Source organism: Amia ocellicauda, chromosome 10 (genome assembly GCF_036373705.1).
Source record: "Amia ocellicauda isolate fAmiCal2 chromosome 10, fAmiCal2.hap1, whole genome shotgun sequence".
In the NCBI taxonomy this organism is placed as follows: domain Eukaryota; kingdom Metazoa; phylum Chordata; class Actinopteri; order Amiiformes; family Amiidae; genus Amia; species Amia ocellicauda.
In genome coordinates, this window is record NC_089859.1 from 14,983,417 (window position 1) to 15,002,941 (window position 19,525).

Below are 19,525 nucleotides of genomic sequence, written 5' to 3' on the forward strand. Positions count from 1 at the left end.
CACGTAGAATTAAGGCAGTTCTGAAGGCGAAAGGGGGTCAAACACAGTATTAGTATGGTGTTCCTAATAATCCTTTAGGTGAGTGTATATATTAGATAGAATAGTGTGAATAAGCCTATAGATTGGACTGAGCTCAGGCACATTCCTAGCCTAATAGGTCTTAATGAATGAATGATTTTGCAATGTACTACAGAAAAAAAAAAATATTTTTTTTTTTCTCTGTATTTATGTAAAGTAATACAATTTGAAATATGTATTTTTTAAGTCACTCTGTTTGCTTAACCAGGGTCCTTGACAAATTTTTATGTGGGACCGATGAAAACTTGATTCGGGTTGACTAGCCCAGTGATAGATCAAATTATCTCCAAGCCATAATCAGAGCTGCAATAATATAAAGATGATCTTTAAGGTATCTGGACATGTGTTCTAAAATATTTCAATCAAAGGGAACTTGACCAGTATTAGGAAGGCAGATGTCCAATTCAATAAAATACTGAAAGATATCTGCAGTTGTCAATTTTATAAATGGTAAAATGTCACAAAGCAATGTACAATATTTACAGGCAAAATGTTTAAGGAGGTGGCTAAAACAATGTAATCTCTATATAAAAATTCAATACATCAAATTTTAATATTTATATCAAAGTTTTATGTATATCAAGTTTCATTGTATAAATACCAAACTTCTAATTTCGAATGATATGAAAACATTCAACTACCACTGTATTAATTATAGAATATATAAAAATCCCCACGAGAACTGATTTTACCTGTTAGATGTGAATCAGTCTCTCCCCTGCTCAGTCTTTGTTTCTTTACATGGTCCTACTTTCCCCAGTGTGATTATATTGCGAAACACGGTAGCCTATTTAGTCAGTATAGACCTTGTCCTACTTTCTCTGTCTACACCTGCAAATAAAAAAATGCACGGCCAACTGCAGTGTCCCACCTGTTCAGAGAACTTAAGAAGCTAATCAAGGCCTTTGCTTTACACACCTTTACTAAAGGAAAGCTGAACCAGGAGGATTGCCACCTTCTGGCCATACTTTCTAACTGCACTTGATGGCTCAGAATTGTGTGGAATGAAAATCTTTGAGGTTGGTGTAGTTTGCTGTAAGTGATAAATGATGATATATAGATATATATATATATTTATATATCTATATATATATATATATATATATATATATAGATATAGATAGATAGATGTATGATTGTGAATATTAGCAGTTGCTTTTAATCTTTGCCAGGTTCTCCTCATAGCTCCATATGTACAGCGTTTCTATAGTTTCTGGTGAACAATAAAATAAAAAGTAATTAGTCTGGTAATCAGACAGTTAACTGAAAACAAAATAAAAACAATGGAACAGCTCTGGGAATGCTGTCAGTGTTCAGTCTTTACTGCGATACTGCAGATTTCATAGCACAGGCGAACAACTCCCTGTCACTAAAAGGCGACGGTCTGCAGTCCTAGCCTTTGGTAATATTGACGCAAATGTGAAGGCCATTTTTTCTGTGCCGTTTTTTCAGGAATGGAACAGTTGAAATCAAATAGAAAATATTTCATTCGAGAGTATTGTCTTTTTAACATGTAGAAGGAATCAGCGTTGCAGTTTTCTGGAACATGCACCTTCTTTCCTCTTACTTTGTAGTGAATACACCTGTAACATTCAATTACAGGGAAGGGGTTAAGGTTCTGGTCAGAGCTCTTACCCAGCAATTCTCTGAAGGACTGTGTGCAGTATTTGTGGTGTTCAAAGTAGGGCAGTTCTTTTTGAAGCTGAGGCAGTGTAGTGCTTGTTCTGGGTGGCAGTGTTTCTCGCTCCTTTTTCCCCTCTGTCTTTCTCTCCCTCTCCCTCTTTTTTGTTTCTTTTAAACACTCTGTATCAAGGTCTTTCTTTCTGCTTCTTTGCATCTCTCACTCTCTCTCTGTCTTTCAGTTTCTTCCCATTCTATAGCAGCAGACACTAGGCCGCACTGTGACACCAGGGCCAGTTCCAGTGGACCACACCACCCATTTCCTGTTGTAGGGATGCATAGCATTGGCTTTTCCTGTGATTTGTGCACTTGGTACGTCTCAGTGGTGCTGGGAATGCATGTCATTTTCCACAGAAGATATGGAGAGTATTCCCGGAAGGCGGCCAGTTTATTCTGTGTGTAAGACCTCTTTTGGGATTTGATCCCTGTGGAACCCTCTCTGCTGTCATATAAAATAGTCGCACAAGGAATTATCTCCACACGTTCTCTGTGTAGCTTCATGAGAGTTATGCTGAATTGTGTAACACTTTGCAGAACTGCTTTATTTTCACATGCTCTCTATATATTCTCTCTCTCACACACACGTTGTTATTAAAGAGCTATACAGTCCCACAAGGTTTACTGTGAATGTCAAAACTTGTGCAGATGTGTTTCAGGTTCCAGAAATGGGCCATGGTCTGCCAGTTACTAGATCAGTCCTGGTTGTGTAGACTGTATATTGCAAAACAACACATCTGATTTTTTAATGCAGCCTTTAAAAGACTGATAGATTGCCAAAAGAGAGAATTCATATGTAGGGATAGAAACTGGCAGGAATAAATGTATTGCCCTCTCAGATTCACACTCATGGAGCACCTGTGTGGCTCATGCATTAGAATCAATTAGGCTGCAGTGATTGTGCTGAGTGTCTACACTAGCTTGAAGAGGAAAAATGAATTGCTAGTATACAGTGACAGTTATTAATTTGCCCTTATAGAAAAAAAAAGAAATTAAGTACAGCCTAGCCACAATATCGGCAGTAGTGAACCAATCTGTGTTTGATTTAACCCTTTGTGGTTGAAATAGTTTTATTATGAACAGTGTAAGCAGTTGTCCTTAAAGTCTGTGTGGGGAGGGGGTTAAGACAATGCTTAAACCCCATTCTCTGCCCAGACACTGTCTTCTGCTGCCCCTACCGCACCAAATCTTCGGCGTATCTGCTGCTCTCGAGGATCTCCAGATCTGATGCCATTATCAACCGCCTAGATGTTTATGCCGGCATGCTTTTAAATGCTGCCGACGTCATTATGGTGTCATTAACTGCAAATGATCGTCAGTGCTATTGTGGAGATAAATATAAAATGTCAGAGTCTGTTTTGATATCCCTCTGGCACACAGAGAGGTGACCTTTTCTGTGCAGACTATATAGTACAGTTATCGCAGGGGAGATCGACCCACCACTGCTGTCATCAATCACAGTACTTACAGTACACGAGGACATACTTTTTTTGGTGAGAAACAAAATGCAGCTTTGTCCTTTGCAAAGCTTAACTTCAGATTCTGAATTGTATTTTATGTTTTTTCCCCTGAATCTTTTCTCCCTTGATTTTTCATTCACCTTTTTTGACTCTGTCTTTGAAATTGATGTCTGGTTAGATAAATCAAAGGGCGGTATGGTTGCAATTAACTTTCAGTGTCGTTCGTTAATCCATTTGGATCAAGGTGCAGGCTTCAAGTAGAACTATAACCAGCCTCTGTACTTTTATCGCGGCCCGTTTTCATCTGATCACATCTGACCTCTCTTTGCTTGTATGTTAACAACAGAAGTGACCACTTCCTGGGGTTAAAGAACCAATTATTGTGAGTGAGTGTTTCTGCTCTGGGGAATCGAAGCTGACATTTTGACAGTGCGTGCGCTGAACTTACAGTTTACAGGTTCAAGGACGTGTCAGTGAAGAGAACACAATACTAAAACCAGCCAGAGAAGGCAGCATGTGATGGGATACAATAGTATAGATCTGTGAACCCTCCCTGCTGTAAAATGCAAATGTAATATACATACTAGCATAGTCTCCATGGATTTCCATTCTCCTGAGATCTCTAACCAATACTGTGGAAATAGGATTCAGAATCCCAAAAACTGCTCTGGGAAAATTTGTCTTGCATGTGAGTCTGTGACTAATTATCCAAGTACTGCTGATAGGTGTCAGAACGCAAAGCACAGTCTGTTACATGTCACCCTGTTCAGATAGAAATTGAAATGTTATTTTATGCACTCACACACACATGCACACACACACATACAACCTCCTCTAAGCTGTGACTCACTATTTCCCTAGAGCTACAGGCTGTAGTATTGCATTAGGCTGAGAAGCCAAAAAAAAAAAAAATACATGGCTAGTGATTAAGACGCAGTCGAATCAACTCCTTACAGCGAAGCCTGAACAGGGATACGGATATATCATTCTGGAACAATGTGAGAGGAACAAATCTCCCTGCTATGAGAGACTAGGACAGACATTGCAGGAGAGTGATCTTAGTCTGCTATGCAGCTGCAGTCCTGCTAGGACTGTGTTTGACCTGCTGTTTTCTTTTGTTCTGGTTTTATATAATCTGGGTAACATATTTGAGGGTGAATAGGTAAACAACTCTAGGACGATCACATTTCCAAATCATTGACTTGGATATGTACATATTCACTCACAGACCTTGGTAGTTCAGAAAACCATTCTCATCTCATCAGGATGAATGAATTCTGCAGAAGGTCCGGGATCATCTATTTGTCACTGCCATGTATCTTACAGTGGTAGACTACTGTTTTGCCATGGAAGTTAACATCATGAGTGGGGAAAACACAGAGACTCTCTCTTCACCCTCCCCATCAGCCTATAGCAAGAGCATGTCTGTGGTGACACAAACCATTTCCTAGCCGTGTGCACTGACCCAACCCCCGCTGGCAGTGGCTCATACATACCTAGTGCTAGTAGGATGGCTTCATAGTAATTGCCTTTTCCGCAAGAGTGGTTATCAATATACATCCTATAGGTTAGTGGAGGAAAGGGATGTTTCTTAATTTCTTCAGTGTCCTCTGCAGTAAATCCAGGAATCCAGCTCCACAATGACAAATAGTTAAATATGAGCAGTAACTGTGAGCTCATTGTTTTTTTACTCTTGGGTGGCAATGTCTCTGGACACATTTTCCTAAATGCTGGAACTCAATATACAGAAAATATACACCGGGTCTCCTCTCCCTGTGTATATCAGTCCTGAATATCTATGAATCTAGAATATAACAAGATATAATTATTTGTGAAACTGCTGTTTCTCTTTTGTTTCATGTTTTTAGTCATCTGCAAACCTGCCAGAATAAATAACAAACGTAATCGGCTCCAATTATTATAGCAAAACACATTAACGATCTGCACGGTAATTCAAGACAGGCGCTGTTTAGAAGACTCACACGAGATAAATAGGCATTCATGAATAATGCCTTTTCCTCACAGAACAGTCATGAAGGTTTGCCACTGAGCTTTAATCATCCTCCCTCACTGGGGTTGAACTGATCTGAAACCACAGCTAATAGGACTGGTTCTCTCTATCAGTCACTCAGTAGAAAATGGCTTGTATCATACCCTGCTGTTCAGGGCAGCTTTGTGTTATACACTTTTATATAATGCTATGTTATAATAATGTGTTGAATGGAGCCAATACAGTTTTGCTCTTTGTGGAAGGGACACAGTGTTCTGGTATATGCTGCTGCCCCCCTTCCTCCATATTTGCAATTAGGTGGACATGAAAACGTTCTCAGTAATGGACTGCGTGTTGAAGGGTCTCTGAAATTACCAGCTACACAAGGACACAAGCCTCAGAGAAAAGACTGTGTGCAGTTGGGTGCAGTGGGTTTTACAGGAAATGAAATGGTTACTGAAGCGATGACAGTTGAAAGGGCATCCCTTAAGCATAGATCTTATTTTCTTTCTCCTGTGATTGAACAGTCAACTGGATCCGTTAGCTTTCAAACCCATCCCAGTGTAGTTTTTTCTTCTCCATGCAATAGCCATTAACATGTAGCAGAATATATGAAGTAATGTGCCAAATAATGTGTGTATATCACTCATAAATATAAATTATAAATATATATACACACACACACATACATTACTGTGCCGAAGTTTTAGGCAGGTGTGAAAAAATGCTGTAAAGTAAGAATGCTTATAGACATGTTAATAGATTATATTTATCAATTAACTAAATGCAAAGTGAGTGAACAGAAGAAAAATCTAAATCAAATCCATATTTGGTGTGACCACCCTTTGCCTTCAAAACAGCATCAGTTCTTCTAGGTACACTTGCACACAGTCAGGGATTTTGTAGGCATATAGTCAGGTGTCTGATTAAACAATTATACCAAAAAGGTGCTAATGATCATCAATTCAATATGTAGGTTGAAACACAATCATTAACTGAAACAGACACAGCTGTGTAGGAGGAATAAAACTGGGTGAGGAACAGCCAAACTCAGCTAACAAGGTGAGGTTGTGGAAGACAGTTTACTGTCAAAAGTCACACCATGGCAAGACTGAGCACAGCAACAAGACACAAGGTAGTTATACTGCAGCAGCAAGGTCTCTCCCAGGCAGACATTTCAAGGCAGACGGGTTTCCAGATGTGCTGTCCAAGATCTTTTGAAGAAGCACAAAGAAACAGGCAACACTGAGGACATTGAGGTTCCTTGCAAGTTTGGGGCTGCATTTCTGCAAATGGAGTTGGGGATTTGGTCAGAATTAATGGTCTCCTCAATGCTGAGAAGTACAGGCAGATACTTATCCATCATGCAGTACCATCAGGGAGGCATCTGATTGGCCCCAAATTTATTCTGCAGTGTGACAACAACCCCAAACATACAGCGACAGTCATTAAGAACTATCTTCAGCGTAAAGAAGAACAAGGAGTCCTGGAAGCGATGGTTTGGCCCCCACAGAGCCCTGATCTCAACATCATCGAGTCTGTCTGGGATTACATGAAGAGAGAGAAGCAACTGAGGCTGCCTAAATCCACAGAAGAACTGTGGTTAGTTCTCCAAGATGTTTGGGCCAACCTACCTGCCGAGTTCCTTCAAAAACTGTGCAAGTGTACCTAGAAGAATTGATGCTGTTTTGAAGGCAAAAGGTGTCACACCAAATATGGATTTGATGTAGATTTTTATTCTGTTCATTCACTTTGCAATTAGTTAATTGATAAATATAATCTATTAACATGCCTATTTTTGAAAGCATTCTTACTTTAAAGCATTTTTTCACACCTGCCTAAAACTTTTGCACAGCACTGTATTTTCTGGTGGAATAACTAAATACTATTCATAGTAAGACAACAAATGGAAACACTTGCATGTGTTCATGTTGATGGATGAACAATTGCAGTGTGCTAATGTGTTTAGTGTGAGGGCTGTCCCCCCCCCATTTTTGTCTTTCAGCTGATTTAGTTAGTTGAGTGAAAATCAGTTGCCCTGGTCATACATTCTGGCCAAAGCAGCTCTTTCATTGTGTTAATGGGACCAGTCATTTCATGGTTTGCAGTGCTTCGTATGCTCCGTAACATTTGTTAATTCCATGCCTGAATGGTTTTATTCTAAACTCGCATACATGTTCTTCAATCACTTGATGTTAATGTAGCTTCAGTGAAATGTGAAGCAGGAGCTAGTGTTTGGACAGCACATTGCAAATGCAAGGTGAAAAATTACAAATGTTCACATAACACCAAATGTTATTTAATTAGTTTTGTTATAGAGGAGTAGAACTTTGAAGACGTAAATGCATTTCTCTATTAGCTAGAGATTAAAAAAATAAACCTCAGCATTCGAATTTTGGTTCCTCCACCTGGCATTGAGATTTGAGAAGTTGTTATATTTCACAGAAGTATTTAAATCTCCCCAGATGCTGTTAATAGTGTGAGATTTACACCTTGTGCACCAATGAAAAAGGGAATGTTCTATCCCATATTGATTATAGTGAGGTGGCAACAGGGAAAGAGCTTGTATCTGCCTGTATACCAGCTTTTAAAGAGGGGAAAAAAAGTACCTCCCTTGCCCTTCAGAGTTAACTGCAAGGTGACACACTGCAAAATAAGCTCTTGAGACATGGTGGTCAAGAACAGTACAGGATGTACAATGGTAGTGGTCTCAATAAAAGTGGCCTGTTTTATTACAGAAAGAACAGAATATTTTGGGGAAACAATTAAGTTTGTTCGTTTCCTTTTTTGTGGTTATTGTTTTGAGTGAATAGTGCCATCATTTATGCACACACTGTTTAGCTGTGTTCTCTGACCACATCTGAATATTTGTTTTTAGGCAAGCTATAATAATTAAAGTCTGGGTCTTGGTAGTGGTCAGGTTAAAGGTCCTTCTGAAACCATAGGTGCCTTGAGTAGTCAGGACACAACTCTTACAGTACATGCAACATTGTACTCTCAGTTCCTCAATTCTAAAGCACTTCAAAATACCCGAGATATTGTCAGTATTCAGAGTGATGCAAGCAGCCCTTTCACAGTTGTGTTGTGATGCTGCATTTCCAGACAGGTATTCAGCCTTTGATAAAGTTGTCATACAGCAATGGAACGGTTCTTGGGAGCCTGCGGGTGGGATGAAGGGCCTAATGGTGTAGCCTGCAGCTTCTCAAATGTTCCCTTTCACTGCAAGCAGTCGATTGTTTTTCAGCACCACGGACAGCGCATTAATTCCAGCTGCCTGATCTGGTTGTAGTTCCCCTGTATAGATCACTGCACATCAGCCCGTGCTTGATGGCTCATTCTTGGCATGAGATGCTGGTAGGAAATGGAGTTGTGGGTCAGAAGCAAAGATTCATCAAGCTCTTTAAGCATCGTTCGACTTTTGTTTTTTAACAAACAAAAACGTAAAAGGTGCATCCAACTCTTTAGATTTAAAAGAGCAACTAGCTAATGATTTATTTCAGTCCTGAAATTAATTATTGATGTTCTACTTCTCTGAGGACACAACATTTGTCGATTTGATAACCAATAGATGCATTAGTCATGGAGGTCTTGGTAGCTCTTTTCAAACAGCGGTTGAGAAGGGCCTTTTTAAATCACCTATCAGCACCAAGACATCGACATCTCTCTATGCACAGGCACATTTCCGACTTCTGTTGCAAACCATCCCTGTGTTGAATGTATGCTCACTGCAGGGCCTCCTATAATTTGTCAGAAAGGCATGTGGAACAGAAAAATTCCTTTCCGAAAATATTTGCAAAACAAGTCCTGAAAGATGTGCCTTATTGAGCCTTTGGTGGTACATGATAAACTATTCAGTCTTTCTTTGATCTAAATTTACTCCAAATAAAAATCAATCCATCCTGACCACCACAATCTCTGACATATAACTGGCATTTCTTGAGGCAGTAATTCTACAGATGATGTCTGGTTTAACATTTGGTGCTATGCACCATCCATGTGTCTGAGTAGATGCTGAAGAGATAAGTGGAGGGTGAGAGTATGTGAGATGTAGTAAGAGGTGGGAGGCTAATAGATGATATAGGAGTAGCGCTAGGCAGTGTTTGGTTGAGTTTCAGTTTAGCTGAATTCTGCTGAGATGCAGGGGGAGGAATGGTTTGGACAGATTGAAAGGATGGGATCAATACAAAAACAAGCTAGGTGAGCTTGGTGAAATTGTCATTGCACTTCACTTACCAAGTCAGAGAGCAGCAGTTTGTATTTAACTGTATCAGTTTGCAGGAAGCAAGTTAATCTACATATTCCCAACATTTTAAAGAGTCAGAATGGATAACACAAAAATCCTCCAAAACAAGTATAGCAGTACAGAAGAAACTGTATTGTGTCAGTGCATACATTCAGATTTACAAGTGACTCCTAATTCACTGTCAGTGGTGTAATTTAGAGAAGTTTAGAGAAGTGAATTAAATGGCTATGTGAAATATGGCCTCCCTGCTGGCCTATGAATGCTGTGCTGTGTCAGCAGCCTGTCTGTCTGCTCTGACAGCTCTTTGTCTGCCCCCACCCCAGGCATGCTCACACATACCCTGCGTTATTTCCATCACTTGGAAAATGTTTTTTGTATTTGAGATTTACACAGTTAGGTCCATAAATATTTGGACAGTCACACAATGATCATCATTTTGGCTCTGTAAGCCACCACAATGGATTTGAAAGGAAACATGATGTGCTTTAAGTGTAGACTTTCATGTTTAATTTGAAGGTAGTTACATCCAATTTGGGTGAATTTATTTGTGCCCCCCCCCCCCCCCCCAATTTTAGGGGCTCTAAAGTAATTGGACAAAATAACATAATCATGAATTAAATTGTGAATTTCAATACTTGGTTGCAAATCCTTTGCAGACAATGACTGCCTGAAGTCTGGAGCCCTTAAGTTCCTGCTTGTTCTTTTGGGTGTTTTGCCTTCAGTTGAAGATGAAAGATGAAAGTCTACACTTAAACCACATGTTGATAGCTTCCTTTCAAATCCATTGTGGCGGAGTACAGAGCCAAAATGATTGTGTCACTGTCCAAATATGTATGGACCTAACTGTATGTATGTATGTATGATTGTATGTATATATATATACAGCTCTGGGGAAAAAATTAAGAGACCTCTCCAAGTTCAGAAATCAGGTGCTCATGAGTGGATAGTTTTCCAGATCGGTATGAGAGAATCTAGGTTTATTGATGCAACAAAATTTCTGTATTGCTATTATGATTGAAGACCATTATGTTTAACACATCTCAAATATCTCTACAAAAGCTTTTTCTAGTTTTGTAAGCAGCAGCTCCATTTTCACATTAGGCCAATATTATTGCAATTTAATGTCATGTTTTTGAACTACGAAAGAATCACTTAAATTTATAACTAAGATGTGAATATAAATGGCTTACATGAATGGAAGACCGTTTTTTTAAATTGTATTTATTCAATCTCATTGCTTTCAGAGAGCAAACCTTGAACTGAGGTTAATGGTTTGCAAATCCAGCCATATTAACTGTACTTCTAAAATCTTTGTGTCTAGTACTGAGAACATTACTTCACTTTCCCTCTGAAACGGGAACAATGAACAAGGATATCGTACAGGAACATCTTGTTACAATGTGAGAACAGAGCAGTGAGCTGGGAATTCTCAAACTCCAGTCATTATTAACTCCCTGCTTCCCCAACCAGCCTTGTATTGCTGTGCATCTGCTGAACACCTCACTAAAAAATGTAAAGGAAAAAAGTTTTCTTTTGGAAAACTTGGTCAAGCTATAGTCCAACAGACATGTTTTGCAGTGTCACCACACTGTACTATTAAATGGTATCACTTGTGACTACTGTTATATAATTATAAAATGTTAAGGAACATGTATTGATGATAGTAATGGCTTTCTGTTGTAGAGATGTGTCTTTCACATAATGTTAGCCTAAGGTATTGCCATTTATATGTCAAATATTAAGTTCAAAGTGGCTGTGATCCTAAGCTAGAGTGAGAACCTGCACATTTTAAATTTGCCTGTATGCATGGGTACATGTGCTTTTGGGTAGATGGATCGAATCTACCTATGGATTTAAGGGCCAGTTTTTTGTACATCTATTGCCTTTGTTTATTCTTAAATAAAGCTTGTAATATGCCATCATCATTGCTTGGCAGGAATGGTTGCTTGCTTCAAAGCATGCACAGGAAATACAGAACAAATACCAAATAGTGGGAATTCTGCTTATAAATACAGGCAATGGCATGCTAAAGGGGAGAAGTGCACTATGTATGAATGGGAGATTTGCTACCTGTTTGCTTGATCTGGTCCACCTGTTTGGTGTCACATGTTTGGAAAGACATATCTGAACGTGGGTGCTTGGTAAGCCACGTGTGCAGTGTGTTCATATGTTCACTTAATTAGGCAAATGCAGAGTTAACCCCTTTTCCCTTGCTAGGTCCCAGCTGACTTCATACACTGGTAAATATATTTATATACAGTATATCTGTATATAAGTGACTTCTTTAAATAGGTTTTTTGGAAGTCAAGAATTAGATGTTTTGTACTTGTCCACTATGCATGCATGTATTTTACTGTAATTAAAGGGTTAAATAATAAAATAATGTAACATTGTATTTGTATATATTTTACAATTGCAAAGTTTAAGAAACTAAGAATAATCAGATTAGCTCTTTGCATGCATTGTGTAGTACCTAACTAAAGGATGGTAAGCACGTTGATCTTATTTTATTTAAGTTCTTTAACCCTTGGAAGTGATTAGGAAGCTATCATTTAACAAATATGTATATTAACAATTCTCTTGGTCTATCTTCTGAGGGTTAAATCAATAAAGAAACACCAAAACTTGACAAACTGCAAGTTCAGTGAAGGCAGAGTACAGCTCAGCCATGAGGTTCTGGTTGGGTACAGCAGTGGTTCTCAAACTGGGATCTGAAAAGGCTTCTCATGATTTCACAGCACAAATATGCCCCAAAGCCAAAAAGAAACCCAACCCACACACAAACTTTTCCCCACTACTTTCCGTACAGTAAAAATAATCCCTGCTTTCTCAAGGTGTATTGCAAGAAAAAAAACACTTAACACAATACAAATAAAGGAAAATAAACAAATAAACAAAAGCGCTTTCTCCAGCTGAGCTGCTGGACACCAGCTTTCTGAGTGGGCCATGAGGACATTCAGGAAACTAAATACACCTCTGAGCTGTTATTGACAACCCGACGTCTCTCAGTAAGGTAGAATATCCCTTGGCCAGTGCATGACTCTGTATTGGGTCCCTCTGATTGATGTCCCTGGGAAAAACTGGCATGTCCATGTTTTCCTCCATGGTTGTCCTCTTAAGACATTTCCCACATCCTAATTCCCAGTGTTTACCTTATCAGAGACCCCCAAGACCCCTCCCTCCGCCTCTATCCCCTCCTCCCTGCTGTGCAAGAGTTTGAGAACCTCTGGAAAAAATGCTCTACATTATGAAATCCTTCTCTTGTTATTGCTCACTGGTTGTTTGCCCCCTATTCTTTCTCTTTCTCTTTTTCTCTCTCTCGGTTTCTCTCCCTTTCTCTTTATTTCTTGTTTCTCTAGATTTGTTTTGTGTCATTAAGTCATTCATTGTTTTGTTCTATCCCTTGTTGACTTATTTAATTAGCTCATGGTTTGTTTGTTTTTCTGGAGACTTTCTTTCTCTAAGAAGTAGCTGTTTTTTTCTTTTGGCGTTGGTTTGTGGGTTGGTTTGATTTTGTTTGATTTTGTTTGCTTGTGTTTCTGTTGCCGAGCGTTCTCTAACCTCAGTTCATTTTGTTATGGTATGACTGCAGTCCAGGATGACGCAGCCCCAGGTACCCAGGAGTACATTATGTTGCGGCAGGATTCCATCCATTCTGCGGATATAAGGAAAAAAGAGTCCCCCTTTCGCACTAAGTGTCACGAAATCTTCTGCTGCCCGCTGAAGCAAGTCGTCCTCAAAGAAAGCGCAGAACCAGAAGGTTTGTTCGCAACAGATCCATCTTTTTTTGTTTCATTAATGCTTGGTTTAATTTAATTTTAAGTTTCCTTTGTTAGTATTTTGATTTGTTTCGTTTTTTAAGTTTTGCTTTTACTATTTGGAAAGCGTCTAATTGTGGGTGCCTCTCTCTCCGATTGTGTGCTCCGGAGAATGCTGAAGGGGAGGCGGCCCTCACCCTGTCCTGTGTAACCGCCTCCACTTTGCTTGCCTGTTGAAGATCGCGACCATGAACAGGGGTTGCCATCAGTCCAAGACGCATGTGCTCATTTTAATCAAGCAGAAAAAGAAATTGGCGGGGGCGGGGGGGGTGGGCATAAAATGATGCAGTAAAAGAAAAGATCAAAAATTCAATTTCTTTTATTTCTTGATTTATTTTCATTTTTGCTTTTTCGTTTCTCTTTGTATAATTTGCAAATCACCTCATTTACATGGCCCTGTTGGCTGCCCTTGGAAATGCTTGCAACTCTTACTACAACCCCCCCCTCCCCTGCCCGTTCCTCTGTGATGGAGATGATGATGGTGGTGGTGGTGGTGGTGGTGATGCATCTGTCTTGCGAAGAGTGTCACTGGCACGCCCCCCCCCCACCCTACCTAGACGCTTTCACCCGTCTCGTCCCCTCCCCTCTTCCCTTCCCTCCCTGGCTTGTGCACATGGCTCTTCGATCAGTTTCACTGCAGCTTCTTCCTCATTTGAAGTCCGGCCGACGTCCTTGTCCGCCATGCACGACGGCTTGCCTTGGATTGTTTCCCTTACAGTAGACGCAGTTCTGTAAGACTTGCATGCCTCTCTATAGAGTGCTAAATTTACAATGTAAAGGTCTTTCCTTTTCAGATTGCCAGACAGGTTTGTAAGAAAAAATCTGACACTGTATGTAAAGGAGCTATTATCACTCAAGAGTTTCAATATTGAACATGTATGGAAAGTCACCCCACACCATCTGAGCTGTTAGTTTTCGATGCAATGGCTGTATTAAAAGGCCATTGTCTTACCAGCATAAACAGGCAATCCAACATTTTGACTTGGATTTGTTCCATTGCATTAAGATAACATTGCTTCACACCTGTGATTTCTGTAACTCTTTAAGAATCGGGATGAGAATAAATCCAAGTTTTACTGGATACTGTATATTGTCCTAATTTTGTCTGCCAAACACCATAAGGTAGATTTAAACACAACCACAAACAAACAACCCACAAACTGTCAGCCTAGAGAAATTAATATTTTATCATGTCTGCCTGGGCCTTATATAATCTAGAGTAAAACAAGCAGTAGCTGAATATTTTAAGACTCTCTTTCTCTGACGATTCAAAAGTCCTGCTTGGCAAGATAAATAATCCAAGAGGGTGTCATCATGGCTCTCTGTATGAAATTGGGAACGCAGTGCCTCTAAAGGCTTTCAATAAAAAATAAAAAATGAGAGAGATTGCAAGAAGAAGGTGATCTGGGACTCCAGCAGGGGAGAAGTGTGATTCCCTGGCTGAGAGGACGACAAGTTTTAAAGTAAGTCTTTCATTTCTAGCTGTGGAATCTGTGCTCAGGGTGGATGCAGTGGATGCTCCCTCTCAGTGTCACATATCTGTTCAGAAATAACCCTGGTGATTCCTGGGCTTTCAGAACACAGACTACAGAGCTGCAGGAAAAGGGAGACGATACCTCTCAGGATGTGATTGTACCTTATTATCCCCCTTGCATCTGCCACCTTTTTACCCCTAAGCCGCAGTACACCTCCCAATTCACCTCATCCCCAGCAGAGATGCTACAACATGTGCACAGAGAACCAACAAGCCCTTTCTTAGTATTTAATTCTGCTTGAACCAGATAGAAGAATGCAGTTTATGAAAATGAAAACAAAGCAAGTCGGTAAGCTAATATTAAAAATAGTGCATGGATCTGAATGTTGTTGTAGGACTTCTGAAGCATTTCTTATTGTGCCGCTTTCTTCCCGAAGAGTGGCAGCTAGTTTGCACTTCAAAGACAGCCTCATGAACACAGATATATCAAAGTGCTGGGACCAACACAGCTTCGCCATTCTGTCACCGACTTACTGCCTTTCCCCCGTCTTAAGTTGGAGGTAGGACTTATTGGGACAAAAATCTCTTCCGTTTTATTTCCTGCAGAATCACATGGTCTCATTTATGTCAACTGCTAAGGACGAGAAACGAAACCTCTGGCAGGAGCCTTCAGTAGACTGGCTTCCCTACTTTGTGTGCTGGGCAGAACTCTTACTGCAGAATAATATTTTAGGATTTTGCCTGAAGGTAGCAACAACCGTGATTAGATCTGTACTCCAAGGAGAGAGAGAGGGAGAGAGAGAGAGAGAGAGAGAGAGAGAGAGAGGGAGAGAGGGGGGGGGGAGCAACTACAGATCTATTATTCAGTTTTACTGCAGCACCACTTCGACGTGACTGAATTTACAAAGGAAGGAGAGAATTCATTATGTAACGTATTTATTCACCGAGCATTAACATTGTACTGAGACAGGTTGTTTCAGGGATACTACCATGGCAATAACCCTTGCATGCTTCTTCTTTTTTTTATCCCCCCCCCCCTCCATTTGTTTTGTACAAGTCACTGTAATCTATCTCAAGGACAGTGTGTGGAGATCGGGCTGTAAGGAAGAGCCAGTGATGCAAAGAGCCCGCTGTTGGGTTGCCATGGTTACTGCCCCTTCTGAAACCCACCCTCTGTGTAGGAGCTTGAGAAGATCCTAGGCCCTCCTACAGTGTAGTACACAAACATTTAGTCATCGTTTTCTGCTTTTTGTTTCATTTATTTAACAATAAAATCTCTGAAATTATTTAAGAATTGCTGCTTGCTCAGGGCAAGAGAAGGCATGCATTAACTGAAGAGTAGGTTGAGTGGGGTGTTGAGAGAGGGTTGTGCATGGGCTGTAGAAACATGGGAGGTCTTTGGGCAATCAGTGCAGTTAATGTTTCCTCCACAGTCATGGCCCCAGTACACTTACCTTTATCAGCCAGGTCCCGAACTTCAGTAGGATTAGTCTCGCACCAATGTCACACTTTAGTTTCACAGCTTGCACTGAATGCTAAGTATCCTGCAGCTTCATAAACGTGCATCTCAATGGGCTAATCTCTATAACCAATTTATAATGATTCAGTGACCTGAAGCTTCAGGTTCTTTTCTTTCCCCACGACCAGACAAGGGAGGTTAAGCAGAAAACAAAAACAAGTGCATGTATGTGTTTGTATAAACTTCTGAAATGGCCCTTATTGATTGAGCACAGCTTCCAAAAGCCTAACATATCAATACTGTTGCATCACGCCTGTTCAGGTATTTCACTTTGTCAGATTTTCTCCCTGTGCAGAATTACTTCCACATATACATCATGTCCAATTACTATACAATCTAGTCTGCAGTTTGTTTTGAAGTCGCACTGTCCTGTATAAACAGTTATATAACAGTGTCCCAAAGGCAAACGGTAGCAGCTGCACTTGAACAACAATATTAGTTGTACACAGTTTTGCCCTTAACTTTTGCCTCCTAAGGTGACATCTGTGTATTGCTTAACTGTACTCCCCCCCATATCATGTACTGCTAAAACATGCAATTTTCTGATAACAGGTTTCGTTTAAGCTAGAATACAACAGTACCGGCACAACCACATTACCCTACATTGCAAGACACCACTTCAGTGCAAGGACTATGTTGCTGAATAGGAAGCCACTTATTGTAGCGGTTGTGTGGAATCAAACCAATACAGTCCCTGAAGATCTGGATCGATGTGTAACCTAGGAAGCTCATGCATTTTTAAAGAGCTGCAATTAACCGAGTGTCAGTTTTATCGTAAGATTTACACTACTTAAGACTGTATTATTCTAGCCGGCTCAGAACAGCTATATTTTGCCATACATTAAAAACATCCTAAAGGCCACTACGGATGATCATCATTTTACAGACACAGCCCCGATTTTCCTACTGTGTCATTGTGGCATACAGGGGCAGATTCTGCTCTGGCACCACGGTCACTGACACCCTCTGAGCTCGCAAATCACATAGTGCAAACAAGAAACCCACAGCGCCATGTCTCTGTTCCCAAGGATTGGGTTATTTGTTCGCTCTTTAGAACCCAGTCTAAGCCCGTGGCATCACAGCAAAAGGCAGATGTTCCTGATGAGCTCGATTTCGATCACTCCTGCGGATGAGGCAATACTGAAGGACGTTGGGGGCTTGGGTGGTGTCCAAGTGGCCTCTAACTCCCTCTTATACTAAAGATTTCATGAACAGACTGGCATCTCCTCATTTTGTAAATCCTGTCCCTTGTGTGCTGCCCCTGTTTTTGTTTTGCAGAATCAGGTTGTTTTTGTTACAAAGTCTTACCTGTATCAACCAGGAACACTGTTTCTTTCTCCCTCCTCTAAGAAATGCAGCACTGACCTCATTGGCTTGCGTGTAGTTCCTGCCAGAGGCTGTCCGTCTGCAGCTGATGGTTGCAAAGATGTGAATCTCAGGATGGACTTTGCTGCCTTCTAGGTCAGGCTTTATTTTGTGCTACCAAGCTGCCTCTTATTGTGTATCAGATTTGCAACAATAATGGAAAAACATAATCAATGTTTTAAAACACTGATTGGTGTAAAGCTAGCTCTGTCTCCTCCTCAATCAATGCAGTCAATGTATGTTTTTTTCTGCAAGGACCTGTACTGCTGTGTTACCAAAAGGTGAGAGCCTGTTCTTGTGTGCATGCAGCAAGGCATTAGGAATTGATATGAACATTACCCACATTGGAAATCTCATTACATTCTGGCAAGGAAGAGAGGGGAGCTGCTGTTACTAGCTAGAATTAAATATTAATAGGTTGTCTTTTTAAGGGAAAAAAAAACCACATTGTGAATTGAGTAGTAGGTGGTAGCATCGGGTCCTTTTCAATATAACACAATTGTGTGCCGTCTGTGTATTGCACATCTACTTACAGAAAGAGGACCAGTCAGCAGAAGAACCTTGCGGGATGTCATCGTTTATTTTCTGCAGACACTCCAACATCACACTCCACGGACAGCGGGGAGGGAGGCCAAGCGGGCATTGACAGCTGGTGATTTATCGGTAGATTTATTATTCTATTTACTCTCTAGATTTATTTTTTATGGAACTGCTGAAATCTGGATGGTCGCTTCAAACTTTAGCAATCGCAGCTCTGACGGATGCGGACGTCTCCCAGGACACTCCCCCCCCCCCGCTTTAGGTATTGAACTATTCAAGAAGAATCTAAATAATTAAAACAGAATGCTCTTGCCCTTTTTTTCTTTTTCTTTTTCTTTGTCTTTTTGAATCTGTTCTGCTTGCGTCATAAGAAGTGCGTTGTTGGACCAGTGAGAGAGCCCTGGTTTCCCTGCCTGTCAGGGAGAGCGCACACTGGCACTGCAGAGTCGCAGCTCCTGCACAGAAGTGTGTTGATTTAGCAGCCTGCAGTAGCTTCCTCACCAGCCAGAAACACAAGTCTATTACCAGCAGCTGAAGACCGAGGACAGAATGTAATTACATTTCAGAGGACTAGTATCTTTCCATAACTATATATTGTGAACACAATAGGTTTAGAAAGGAATATGCAAGCTTATTTCAAGGCTGATGAAAGCCAAATAATTCACTAAGAATGTAGCTAGAGTTTGATTATAGCCTTTTCCTTGGGAGTGAATTTTCTTTGCTGGTTCAGCTCTGGAACCCCCTGTGCTGTGAACTCTCAAACCTGGCTGCCGCTTGCAGCTCCTGTGAATTTCTAGGCTACAGACCAGCAATGCTTAGTGCCAGATGAAGCAACCTGGTCCTCCCATTGCTCTTAATGCTGTGCTGCTCTCACTCATTCCAGAAAACCACACACAATACATCTACTGTACATAGACACAGTAAAGAGAAACTATTTGACACATGCTAGACCCGACTGAAATTCTTCTGAACTAGAAAACCAAGAAAGAGAGATAAGACATGAAGCATAATTATAAATTAATAACACCTTTTCATAATCATATTTTATCCATGGGTTATTTATAGTTGGTGTGGATTATATATTTATCCTCAGAAAACTACTTTACTTGCAATATCTCTGGTGCTGATTTATTAAAACATTTAAATAACTGTAATAACAGACAGTTATTTATAGAAAATAAAGAGACATGTGGTTTAACTAGCTGCTTGTTCAAGTTAAATATTCCACTTCTGGGTACAGGCCCTGTTGTTTTGCAAATTCAGTGTATTTGCCAAGATTACCATGCTGTGTTCACAGATAAAATTGAACATACAGCAGGAAAAGATGTAAAATACAAATTTTATAAACAGGGGGAGAGCCC

At 40.3% G+C, this 19,525-nt stretch overlaps 1 protein-coding gene across 3 annotated transcripts in view; it reads left to right on the plus strand.

Annotated features, from left to right (window-relative positions):
• LOC136759978 (fibroblast growth factor 13) overlaps positions 1-19,525 on the plus strand; it is a 120,352-nt gene that overhangs the window by 46,907 nt on the left and 53,920 nt on the right. For 2 of the 3 annotated variants that reach the window (XM_066715165.1, XM_066715164.1), the window contains exon 3: positions 13,041-13,208. The exons of the other annotated variant lie outside the window; for it this stretch is intronic. In XM_066715165.1, coding sequence (XP_066571262.1) covers positions 13,041-13,208 — 168 coding nt within the window. The remainder of the gene's footprint in view (positions 1-13,040; positions 13,209-19,525) is intronic. 3 annotated transcript variants of the gene reach the window in all.